Below are 13,556 nucleotides of genomic sequence, written 5' to 3'. Positions count from 1 at the left end.
TTTGATCCTGATCTCCAGTGCTGTCTGTATTGAATTTGCCCATTCTCCCTGTGACCGCATGTGTTTCCCCTGGGTGTTCCAGTTTCCTTATATTCCAAAGACATAGTAGTTGGTTGTTAGGTTAATTGACTTCTGTAAATTACCCTTTGTGCAGGAGGATGGTGGGAAACTCAGGAGTGAGGGTTTCAGGGCTTGAGTGGCAGAATTAGTTAGGAGGAACATGAATGGGGAAATGGGTTTGATGGGAATGCTTTGAGAACCAACTTGATGAGCTAAATGGCCTCCTTCTATGTAGTCAGGAAATGTGCAGAGAAAATATGACAAATGGCCCTTTCTGAGCTTGTGCTTTATTTAATTTGCACTGTTGTTATGCCAGGTGCTTTCTGGGGCTTCAGTGTGCCTGAGGTGAAATTCTCACCAAAGTTGCACAGAAATTCAGCTGGCAAAGGTGTGTTGAGAAATGCGAATATTGAACTTTGTCCAGACTTCATCGAATATTTGATTATTTTATGGAAAAGCAGTACTCAGTTGAATGAAACTTGCGTGTTCCACAAGGCTTTCATGAGTCTGTCCAGTGTGGATTCTCCTCCAGTTTCGAGCACAAGTGGAAAAAGCTATTGCAAGTGTTAAGTGGGAGCCTTTCTCTGTATAATGAATTTAAAATGAAATGAAATGCCAGAAGCTGCCATCAGTAATGCAAGACCTAATCAATCTCGAGAATGGCAGATATGACACAAAATGTTACGCATTCAGTGGGAATTGACCAATTCATTCGTCTTTCTGTTTTTTTTTATAACAAAAGGTACCTTTTGTACCAGATTTATTATGATTATTTTAAAAGAAATATGTTGTTTACACCACGTGGCTTTTAATAATGGCAGACTGTCTCCATACTGTTCCAGTCCAGAAATAATTCGCCAGAAGACTTAAGTTATTTTTCTCTTTGATTTGAGCATTGGAGTAATGAGCTGATGAGTAACTGAGTTGTTTCTTGCTTTTCAGCAACAATTGTTTTAAATGAACTCAACTGGACGGCAGATCTAGATCCTGTTTTCAAGCGTAACAAAGAAGAAGATCCTACGTTAATGTGGCAGGTTTTTGGAAGTGCAACTGGCCTGGCTAGATATTATCCAGGTAAACAGTTTACAAGATGAATAGGTAATGGGACTGGGAATTGCAGTTTAGTGGTAATGTTGAAATGCCACTGATTTCTCTGCTTCCTCATGTATGGCTGGAATAGCGTTTATGAAATCAGTTAAAGGTTTGGAGAAGAAATTTATTTCAAAGCTATTGCCATCAAATTTGTGTTAAGCACAAGATGTGATGCTCTGGTCCCTTGTTTGATTTGTTTTTACAGGTAGAGGAACGTTTGATATGTCATATTCTTTAAATGGCTACATTATCCACGTCTCATTCAAGAGCACTCATGCACTTTGAGGCAATTGAGACCCAGGGTTGGGTCTTGAATGAATTCCTTGTTTTAGATAGTCTATCCAAGTTTCAGTGTATGAAATTGTATATTTAAATTGTATATTTGTTTGCCAAGATTCATGGACCTTAATGCAGTCTAAGTGAAAGCATTTTGCTGTTTCTGTAATCATTTGAATTAGTGCAAAACAGGATTTGGCTGATCTTCTTCTGCTTTGATGCAGTTGATCCTAGTTATTTGCAATCAATCTCATGCATTTAACTGTATGTTAGTTTGAAGAGTGGAGCCTTTCTCCTGATAGTAATATAAATGTGCTGGAGTAAATGACATTGCTCTCATTTTCTAAAGCTGAATCAGTTTTGTTGTTGGATTTGGATTGTTGATCATCTCCAAATGACCCTGGTGTTGCAAACTGAGGCAGGACCACAGGGGTGATCTTAACTTCACAGGAACAGAACAGGCATGCGACTAAAATATATATCCCTTTCCAGCTCCTGTTTCCATAACCTTTGATTTTAATGCCACTGATGTTGGCAATAGGTGGACTCCTGATTAGACATGGGAACTTTGGACTCCATGTGCATTTTATATGGGTTTGAGTGGAGAGGATGCCATATTCTTCCCACCAGGTTGGCAGCTGGTGAGAAGAATGAAGGTAACAACCAGTTAAGCAAACACCTCTTCATAAACTACAGTTACCACCTCCCTCTAGTAATGACATTAAAACAGTCATTGGTGTTATAACCACAATGTGGAGATTATTATTGAGCTAATTTCCATCTTAAATGCAGACTTACCAATTTATAGTAGGAAAATGTTGACAGGCAATATAGACAGATGTTTTCTTTCCTATAGGGAGTTGGGTAAGAAATTCAGAGGCAGGACCTTGAGGGTCTGGTTTCCTCCTGGTGCCACATGTTAGTGAGGTAAGAAATGAGAAAGATAGGCCAGATGAATTTGTGCTGAGGAGATGGAACAGGGATTCTGGTTCTTGGACAATTGGGATCTCTTCTGGGTTAGAGGCAACCTGTACAAGAGGAATGGGTTGCACTTGAACCAGAGAGGGACCAATATTCTTGAAGGAAAATTTGAGAATGCTACACGGGAGGGTTTAAACTGGATTGGCAGGGGGGTGGGACTCTAAGCAGGAGCAAGTCATGGGATAAAGCAGTAGCCAGCGAGAGCAAGTTTAGTAATCAGGATAGCCAGGGGTACAGTTAAGGCAGGGAAAGGAATACCCAGTTCAACTGCATTTATTTCAATGCATGAGGTTTAACAGGCAAGGTGGATGAACTCGGTATGGATTGGCTCTGAGGACCGGGATGTTATAGGTTATAGCCATAGCAGAAATATGGCTGAGAGGGCAAGACTGGCAGCTCAGTATTCCAGGATACAGATGCTACAGGCATGACAAAGGTACTGACAAGCAAGGAGGGGTGTTGCCTTTTTGATAAGGGGGGGCATTAACAGCAGTATTCAGAGATGACATTCTTGGGGGATCGTCCAGTGATGCCATATGGATAGAGCTTAGAAACCAGAAGGGGAGGGTCACTCTAGTGGGGCTATATTATAGACACGCACCGTCCAGTAGTCAGTGGGAACTTGAGGAGGAGTTGTGTAGAGAAGTTGCTCATAGTTATAATAATAATAGGGTTGTATCAGTGAGAGATTTTAATTTCCCCAGTACTGATTGGATTACCAGAGTGTTAAGGGACTGGTCAGGTGGAATTTATGAAGTTTCCTGAGTCAATATCTAGAGGGCCCTACTTGGGAGGGTGCAATACTAGACCTTCTCTGAGCGAATGGGGCAGGACAGGTAACTGAGGTGGCAGTCAAAGAGCACTTTGACTAAACTTGAGAAGGGCTAATTTTGAGTGGGGGAATTAGGATCTAGCAGAGGTCAATTGGGTGAGCCTGTTTGAAGGGAAAGGAGCAAACAGCAAGTGGGAGACTTTTAAGAGTGTGATATCAAGAGTCCAGGAGCAGCACATTCCTGTTCGGGTGAAGTGTAAACCTGCCAAGTTTCAGGAACCTTGGCTGACGAGAGATATTGAGGCTCTGGTCAAGAAAAAGAAGGAAGGATACGTTGGGTTTCGAAGGTCGAGGACAAGCGACTATCTTGATGACTATAAAAAGATTAAGAATACTCGAGGGAAATCAGGAGGGCAAAGGTTAGGTCCCATGGAATCCAGGGAGAGCTAGTTAGGCAGATTCAAAATTGGCTCAGAGGTAGGAAGCAGAGGGTGGTGGTTAAAGGTTGTTTCTTGGAATGGCAGCTGGTGACTAGTGGTGTGCTGCAGGGGTCAGTGTTGGGACCCTTGTTATTCATTGTTTATATAAATGATTTGGATGTGAATGCACAGGGCTTAATCAGTAAGTTTGCAGATGACATGAAATTTGGAGGTGTTGTTGATAGTGAAAAAGGTTGTCATAGATTACAGGGGGACATTGATCAGTTAGGGAAGTGGGCAGAGGAGTGGCAAATGGATTTCAATACAGAATAAGTGTGAGGTGATGCATTTTGGAAAGTCAAACCAGTGTAGGACTTGTACTATGAATGGTAGGGCACTAGGGAGTGTAATGGAACAGAGGAACCTAGGGGTACAAATGCATAGCTTGTTGAAAGCAGTATCACAGGTAGACAGGGTGGTGAAAAAGATGTTTAGCATGCTGGCCTTCATCAGTCAGGGCATTATGTTGCAGTTGTATAAGTTGTTGGTGAGCTCACACTTGAACAACAAAGACACACGTCATTTGTGGCAGGGATTTCAAACAAACACCGACTACAAGCCGGCACCCCCCCCCCCCCCCCCACCCCCAGCGGATATGTCACAATGATCCCTCTTTACCAGATAAACTTAATGTCTTTTATGCACGTTTTGAGGCAAACAACACCGTTCAGGCACGGATGCTTCCACTATCATCAAGAGACCAGGTACTTCAGCTGTCTACAGCTGGAGTGAAAAAGGCCTTCGCCAACGTCAATCCGCATAAAGCTGCGGGGCCGGACAACATTCCTGGACATGTTTTAAAGGATTGTGCAGAGCAGCTGAAGGATGTCTTTGCAGACGTCTTTAATATCTCGCTCAGCCAGGCAGTAGTGCCCACCTGCCTCAAAAGTGACATCATTATTCCTGTCCCTAAAAAGTCAAACCCAGCCTGCCTGAATGACTTCCGTCCTGTGGCCCTTACACCAATAATAATGAAATGCTTTGAACGATTGGTCATGCAGCATATTAAGACCTGTTTTCCTGCAAACTTAGATCCCCTACAGTTTGCATATAGAGTCAATCGATCCACAGAGGATACAATCTCCACTTTGCTACACCTCACATTGTCACATTTGGAGGGGAAGAATACATATGCCAGGATCCTCTTCATCGACTTCAGCTCAGCATTTAACACAATCATTCCACAACAGCTGGTGGAAAAGCTGAGGCTGTTAGAAGTGGATACTGGCATTTGCAATTGGGTCCTCAATTTCCTGACGCAGCGGCAGCAGATAGTTAGAGTTGGCAGTCATACATCAGGAACCATCTCAGTGAGCACAGGCTCGCCTTCAAGGCTGCGTCCTGAGCCCTTTACTGTTTAGCCTGATCACACACGACTGTATTGCTAGATTCAGCACCAACTACATCATTAAGTTCGCTGATGACACAACAGTGGTGGGTCTCGTCAGTGACAATGATAAGTCTGCATGTAGGATGGAGGTCGAGCAGCTAACAGCGTGGTGCAGATTCCACGATCTCGCCCTCAATGTGGACAAAACAAAGGAGATGGTGACTGATTTCAGGAGGGCTGACAAGCATGATCATACACCGCTGACTATTGATGGTGCTGCTGTGGAGAGGGTCAGCAACATTAAGTTCCTGGGGGTTCACCTAGCAGATGATCTGACCTCCACTCTTAACACTGCAGCCGTTGTTAAAAAAGCCCAGCAGCGGCTATACCCCCTCCGGAGACTCAGAAAGGCAGGCCTCCCTTTTCCATACCTCATCACTTTATATAGGGGCACCATTGAAAGTATCCTGACCTACTGCCTCACCTCCTGGTTTGGTAGCTGCAAGGCCTACAAACAACAGCAGTTCAATAGGATGGTGAAGACAGCTGGCAGGATCATTGGTGCCCCTCTCCCCTTTTTGATGGAGATCTATCAGCAACGCTGCGTTTGCAGAGCTACGGCCATCATTAAGGACTTTCATCACCCTTCTCATGACCTGTTTTCCCTCCTGCCATTGGGGAAGAGGTATAGGAGCATCTGCTCTAGATCTAGTAGGATGCTGAACAGCTTTTTCCCACAAGCAGTCAGGATCATAAATGGACTGTGTCCCCTTCCCCTTCCACCGACAAGCTCTCCCTCCACACACACGGACATACTCACATCAATACAGAAACAGTTTGATAGTTAGTTACCTGATATGTTGAACTTCATCTCAAACTGAATAAACACTTATTAATACATAAACACACTTTAACAGATATGAGTATGTGGTGTTGATATGTTTTTAGTTTTGTTTTAGAGATGTTTTTATAGACTATTTTAGATATTTATCACTTTTTTTGTTGCACTGATATGAGCAGGTGAGAAACAGTATTTCATTTTTTTTGTGTATGTAAATACTCAGAGAAATGACAATAAAGTAAATCTTGAATCTTGAGTACTGTGGACAGTTTTGGTCACCCTGTTATAGGAAAGAGGTGGTTAAACTGGAAAGAGAGTAGAAAAGATTTAAGAGGATATTGCTGGGACTAGAGGGACTGAATTATAGGGAGAGGTTGGCCAGGCTAGGCCTTTATTCCTTGGAGCGTAGGAGAATGAGGGGTGACCTTATTGAGGTTTATAAAATCATGAGAGGCATTGATAAGGTGGATGGTAACAGTCTTTTCCCCAGGGTAGGGGAGTCCAAAACTAGGGGGCATAGATTTGGGGTGAGAGGGGAAAGATTTAAAAGGGACCTGAGGGGCAACTTTTTTACGCAGATAGTGGCGAGGATATGGAACGAGCTGCCAGAGGAAGTGATTAAGGCAGGTACAATAGTATCTTTTAAGAAGCACTTGGATAGGTACATGCAGGGGCAGGATATGGGCTGAACACAGGAAATTGGGACCAGATGAGTGGGCACCCCAGTTGGCATAGACTCATTGGGCTGAAGGGCCTGTATCTGTGCTGTATTGCTCAATGACTCCATTGTGGATGTATATATTTACCTCAAAATTAGTTTCAGCACTTAAATTAAAGATCCACCATGAAGGTTAATCATGGTAGTTGGTGAGATTGACATAAAATCATTGAAGTTAGGTCACTAATTTAGTCTTGGATTGATTTTAGTTGCTCAAGACTGTCAGATGAAATATAATGCAATCTGTATTGTATTTTACCAATAGATGGATCCCCTAGTTAACCAAAGCATTTCATGGTTAGTTAACAGGCTCCTGAGGTTTCATTTTGCCAAATTGTATGCAACGAATTTATCGTTTCGTTAAAGACTATTAATCCAAAATGTTAATAATAATGTACTTCTGAGCAGGATGGAGATGATTCGATTAAAAAAAAACCTAGTGACCAGTTGCTGCAAGTGACTGATAAAATATGCTCATAAGTAATTAGTCTACACCTTCTTACTGCATTGTTCCTGGAGAGATTGGGAAAGGTACTGGAATTCTGGTTATAGGTTTTGTTTCCTCTGCTCTTTAAATAGGCTCTATTTTCAGAATAAATTGACCATGTTTGCCATACAATCAACTCTTTACTATGAACCCAGGCACATGCTCAATGAAACCTCCAACTCATTTTCTGACAAAGTGGACACACTGAAAATACTATGACTAGTTAATCTGGTTTTGGTTTTGTTGGTCGAAGAGTGAATTCCAGTCTATTGGAACAGGTTGATAAGACTTTGTTTAAACATCTTGTATGAGAATGACATCTCAAAGAACATATCATTCCATCAGTTCTGCTCTGAAACATTGACTAGCACTTTTGTGAGCCCATCACTCTCTGAGCTGAAGGCAACAGTGGACATTGAGGGATAATGGTTGAACAATTTAATTAATAAACATGAAAAATCAGCTTTTAATCCTTTGGTAACCACAATCAATTTTGAGAAAGTGAAATATGGAGTTTGCAGAATTCCCATGAAAATGATATAAAGGTAGAGATAAAGAGTTAAAAACAACGTAAAATCTAATAATAAAATACAGTTTGTTGAGATCCAAGCCTTCAGTGATTTGCTGGTTAAGAGTTTGATTTTACATGTTCTCTGTGTTGCATATCAGATTGAGTAGGATTACATATAATTTCAAAATGACTCGCTGAGCATCTGAGCTGTTACAGAATAGGAAGGTCCTATATTCAATTCCCACTACTCGCTTAGCCAGATGTCAACTGCATTGGTGGAGCTGCAGTTGGTGCAGAAATAGATCTTGATTACGAGGGATCACTTCCTTCACATTTTCCTTGTTGTTGGAAGTGCTCGGATATACATATGTGCAGGGCACTGGTTTTGCTCTTCTGTGATAATTTCACCTGCTCATCTCCTCCATCTCTCTCATTGCAATTCTGCCAATCACCAGCTCCTCAGCCCACCAAATGCGGTTGTACTCATGGCTGAGGCATAGATTTGACCACTGGCTACTGAAAACAATGAGAGGAAGGATCACTCTGTGAGCACCCACCCAAGTATATCAGTTAAAAGTTTTAATTTCTACAGAGTATTCACCTGCCCCTACACTCTATGTCCTTGATCCCAGATGTTATTTTTTTAAAAAATAGATTACCAACTGTGAGCCATTAGTACAAATTTACTGAAGAGTAATCTGCTCTTGTTGGAAAGTTCCATGTCCAGTATAATGAGATTATCAGTTGGTAGTTCCATGCCTCAATGTATCCCTTTTGGTTTCAGGTTGATTGCACTGAGCTAACATTGGTCAATGAGTCACACATGGGTGTACTGGAGGATATCCATTGTTGTAGTTGCCAGGTTACCGTGGTGCCATTGGCTGCATTGATAGGCCAAGGATTTGCAATGAATATCAGCGACAGTCAACTTTTGAATTTGCTTTCTGGGCAGGGACAAGGTAGAGAGCTAAGGAGAGGTCAACACGTGCAAGTCACTCTGAATGTCCATTGTCAGCAACTCAGAAATGGTTTTCAGAGATGTTAGGCACAATATAATGAATGAGAAAAAGGAAATGAACCATACAAGTGTTGTGAAGACTTCTGTATGCAGCTATTTTACTTGAAAGTCTATGGATATGTCCACTCAGGCAGAATGTTGAGGAGACTGTGGTGCTGCAGCATCCTTTTGTATTTGCATTGATGGCATTGTGTGGACCTCCTGTTCTTGTTACAGATGATTCTACCTCCACTCTGCTGTATAGAATCTAATAATGAATTCAAATATATTCACAGCCCAAAGATGAATAGTTTTTCACTGTTGATACAGCAGAAAAGCATGCAGTGGGGATGTGATTTATACTGTATATTTTACACTGCAGCTAGTAATCAATGTAGGGCTGAGATAATTAACTTTGTATAAAAAAACTAGCCATGTGCATGTTTAAGAACAGTGGGTCAATAAAAATATATTGGACAGAAGAGAATATTTTTGTGTGTTAGCTGCCTGAATATATGAAAAATATTTGAATATTGAAGAGAAACAAAGGACTGCAGATGCACAGACACTGAACAGTCTCTGTTCCAAGCCTACTCCAGCCCCATTCTTCAACTCTTTCTCTGCTACATAGACGACTGCATTGTGCCACCTCTTGTACTTGTGTAGAACTCGACAGTTCCATAAATTTCACTAGTTATTTTCACCCAGCTTTCCAATTCACTTGGACTATCTTTGACACCTCTCTCTCATTCCTTGATCTTTCAGTCTCTATCTCAGGAGATTCCTTATCCACTGATATCTTCTACAAACCCACTGATGCCTACAGCTGCCTTGCTTGCAGCTCCTCCCACCCTGTCTCTTGCAAGGATGCTATCCCTTTTTCTCAATTTCTTCGCCTCTGCCGCATATGGAGTGGAAAGCCTCATCATGTAAGCAGAACATCCGAGATGTCCAAATTCTTTTCTAACGAGGGCTTCCCCCCGACTGTCTAAGGTGAAGGGCAAGCTACTCTGTGGACTCCCTGGCAATCAGGAACACCCTGATTGTGCTTTAAATAGTAGGGGGTGGCTTCAACAGTTTGGAAAAAGTCTGCATAAAGTAAAAGGGAAGGAGAGTGCAGAAGAGGTTACTGAAGTCTCCAGAATAAAGAATAAGACAGAAAGCTTAGAAAGGGATAAGAATTTAACTTCAGGCAGCATGGAGACAAATTTGAGAAGAAGGGTGGTGGATACAGGACTGAGGGTGTTACATTTGAATGCACGCAGTATACATAATAAGGTAGCTGAGCTCATAGCGCAGTTAGAAATTGGCAGATGTGACGTGTGGGCATCACAGAATCGTGGTTGAAAGAAGATCACAGCTGGGAGCTAAACATCCAAGGATACACATCCTATTGAAAAGACAGCCAGGTGGGCAGAGGGGGTGGGGTGTCTCTGTTGGTAAAAAAATGAAATCAAGTCCTTAGCAAGGAGTGAGAAAGGATCAGAAGATGCAGAATCCTTGTGGATAGAGTAAAGAAACTGCAAGGGTAAAAAGACTCTGATGGGAATTATATACAGGCCTCCAAGTAGTAGCCAGGATGCGGGGTACAAATTACAACAGGAGATAGAAAAGGCATGTAAAAAGTGCAATGTTACAGTGTTCATGGGGATTTCGATATGCAGGTATATTGGGAAAATCATGTTGGTACTGGATCCCAAGAGAAGAAATTTGTAGCATGCCACGGGATGGCTGTTTAGAGCAGCTTGTGGTCAATCCCACTGGGGAAAAGGCAATTCTGGATTTGGTGGTGTGCAATGAACCAGATTTGATTAGGGAGCTCAAGGTAAAGGAACCCTTAGGAAGCAGTGATCATAATATGATAGAATTCATCCTGCAGTTTGAGAGGGAGGAGCTAAAATCAGATGTATCGGTATTACAGTTGAGTAAAGGTAACTACAGAGGCATGAGAGAGGAGCTGGTCTAAGTTGATTGGAAGGGGACCCTAGCAGGGATGACAGTAGAGCAGCAATGGCAGGAGTTCCTGGGAGTAATTTGGAAGACGCAGGATCAGTTCGTCCCAAAGAAGAAGCAGCATTCTAAAGGGAGGATGAGGCAACCGTAACTGACAGGGGAAGTCAAAGACAGCATAAATGCAAAAGAGAGGGCATACAACATTGCAAAAATTAGTGGGAAGCTAGAGGACTGGGAAGCTTTTAAAAACCAACAGAAGGCAACTAAAAATGCAATAAGGGGAGAAAAGATGAATTATGAAGGTAAGCTGGCCAATAATATAAAAGATGATCCCAAAAGTTTTTTCAGATATGTGAAGAGTAAAAGAGAGGCAAGAGTGGATGTCGGACTGCTGGAGAGGTAGTGATGGGGAACAAAGAAATAGAGGACAAACTGAATAAGTATTTTGTGCCACTCCTCACTGTGGAAGACACAAGCAACTTGCCAGAAATTCGAGAGTCAGGGGCAGAAGTGACTGTAGTCGCTGTTACTAAGGAGAAGGTGCTTGGGAAGCTGAAAGGTCTGAAGGCAGATAAGTCACGTGGACTGGATGGACTACACCTGAAAGAGGTAGCTGGAGAGATTGTGGAGGCATTAGTAGTGATCTTTCAAGAATCACTAGATTCAGGAATGGTTCCAGGGGACTGGAAGATTGCAAATGTCACTCCACCCTTTAAGAAGGGAGGGAGGCAAAAGACAGGAACTTATAGGCTGGTTAGCCTGACTTCAGTGGTTGGTGAGATGTTAGAGTCCATTATTAAGGATGAGGTTTCAGGATACTTGGAAGCACATAATAAAGCAGGCCGAAGTCAGCATGGTTTCCTTTAGGGGAGATCTTGCCTGACAAATCTGCTGGAATTCTTTGAGGAAGTAACAGGCAGGATAGACAAAGGAGGCAGTGGATGTTGTTTACTTGGATTTTTAGAAAGCCTTTGACAATGTGTCGCACATGAGGCTGCTGAACAAGGTAGGAGCCCATAGTATTATAGGAAAGGTACTATAGAAGAATGACTGACTGGCGGAAGGCAAGGAGTGGGAATAAAGGGGGCCTTTTCTGTTTGGCTGCCGGTGACTAGTGGTGTTCTGCAAGGGTCGGTGTTGGGTCCGCTACTTTTTACATTATATGTTAGTGATCTGGATGACAGAATTGATGGCTTTGTGGCCACGTTTGTGGATGATACAAAGATAGGTAGAGGGGGAGGTAATGTTGAGGAAGCAGGGAGTCTGCAGAAGGACTTGGACAAGTTGGAAGAACGGGCAAAGAAGTGGCAAATGGATTACAGCGTAGGGAAGTGTACAGTCATGCACTTTGATAGAAGGAATAATGTAGACTATTTTCTAAATGGGGAGTGAATTCAGAAATCAGAGGTGCAAAGGGACTTGAGAGTCCAAGTGCAGGATTCCCTGAAGGTTAACTTGCAGGTTGAGTCAGTAGTAAGGAAGGCAAATGCAATGTTAGCATTTATTTTGAGAAGACTAGAATATAAAAGCAAGGATGTAATGCTGAGGCTTTATAAGGCATTGGTCAGACCACATTTGGAGTATTGTGTGCAGTTTTTGGCCCCATATCTAAGGAAGGATGTGCTGGCATTGGAGACAGTCCAGAAGAGGTTTACAAGAATGATCCTAGGAATGAATGGGTTAACGCATGAATGTTTGATGGCTCTGGGCCTGTACTCACTGGAATTTAGAGGGGTGGGTTGGGGGGGGGGGGGGTGGGAATCTCATTGAAACCTACTGAATATTGAAAGGCCTGGATAGAATGGGTGTGGAGAGGATGTTTCCAGTAATGGGAGAGTCTAGGACCAGAGGGCACAGCCTCAGAATAGAAGGACGTCCCTTTAGAACAGAGATGAGGAGGAATTTCTTTAGCCAGAGGGCAGTGAATTTGTGGAATTCATTGCCACTGACGGCTGTGGAGGCCATGTTATTGTGTATATTTAAAGCGGAGGTTGATAGGTACTTGATTCGTACGGGTGTCAAAGGTTACAGGGAGAAGGCAGGAGAATGGGGTTGAGAGGGAAAAATAAATCAGCCATGATGGAATAGCGGAACAGACTCGATGGGCCAAATGGCCTAATTCTGCTCTTATGGTCGTCCTTTCAGTTTCTATGAGTTCCCCTTAATTCTTCTGAACTCCAGTGAAGATAAGACCAATTGACGCAATTTACCTTCATGTGTAAGTCCTGCTATTCCAGGATTCATTCCAGCAAACTTCCTCCATGGCACAAACATCCTTCCTCAAATAAGGAGATCAAAGTAATGCACAGTCCTCACTGAGACCCTGAATAATTGTAGCAAGTCACCCCCACTGGTATACTCGAAACCTCTCACTATGAGGGGCAGCATACAATCGCCTGCTGCATTTGCACACTTCAGCAACTGGTGCACGATGGCACCCATATCTTGTTGCACTTTCTGCTTTCCCAACCTATTGCTGTTCACATAATGTCCTTTTCTGTTATTGCCACCAAGGTTCATAACCTTATCCACATTACACAGTATCTGCCATATCTCTGCCTACTCCCCAAACCTGTCCAAGTCAACCTGGAGCTTTTCTGCATCCTCCTCAAGGTTCACCATCCCTATGCTTTGTGTCATCCACAGACTTGGAAATGGTGCATTTACTTCCCTCATCCTAATCATTAATTTATATTGTGAATAGCTGGGATTACTGTGGTATCCTGTGGGGTACCACAGGGATCAATTACTGAATCCTGTGGTACCCCACTAGTTGCTGTCTGCCACTCGGGAAAAGACTTGTTTACTGTCAGCCAACCAATTCTCTATCCCAAACAGTACCACCCTCAGACCCATGGAACCTTGTGGAAACTTTCCTAAAGTCCCTGTTTATCCACTGGTTCTCCCTCATCTATTCTGTTAGTTAGTTACATCCTCAAAATCTTCCAATGGATTTGGCAAACATTAGTGCTCCTTTAATGCATCCATGTTGACATTGTCACTCTTTTCCAAATGTTCTGCTTTTATATCTTTTGTGGATTCTTGCATTTTCCCTGCTG

The 13,556-nt window shown here is 42.6% G+C and overlaps 1 protein-coding gene across 2 annotated transcripts in view; it reads left to right on the top strand.

Moving 5' to 3' along the window:
- Nucleotides 1–13,556, top strand: part of LOC127580329 (voltage-dependent calcium channel subunit alpha-2/delta-1) — a 532,630-nt gene that overhangs the window by 305,130 nt on the left and 213,944 nt on the right. For both annotated transcript variants that reach the window (XM_052033643.1, XM_052033642.1), the window contains one exon: nt 1,003–1,134. In XM_052033643.1, the coding sequence (XP_051889603.1) occupies nt 1,003–1,134 (132 nt within the window). The remainder of the gene's footprint in view (nt 1–1,002; nt 1,135–13,556) is intronic.

Source organism: Pristis pectinata, chromosome 19, assembly GCF_009764475.1.
Source record: "Pristis pectinata isolate sPriPec2 chromosome 19, sPriPec2.1.pri, whole genome shotgun sequence".
NCBI lineage: Eukaryota > Metazoa > Chordata > Chondrichthyes > Rhinopristiformes > Pristidae > Pristis > Pristis pectinata.
The sequence above is the reverse complement of the archived record's forward strand: the minus strand, read 5'-3'. Positions and strand labels throughout refer to the sequence as shown.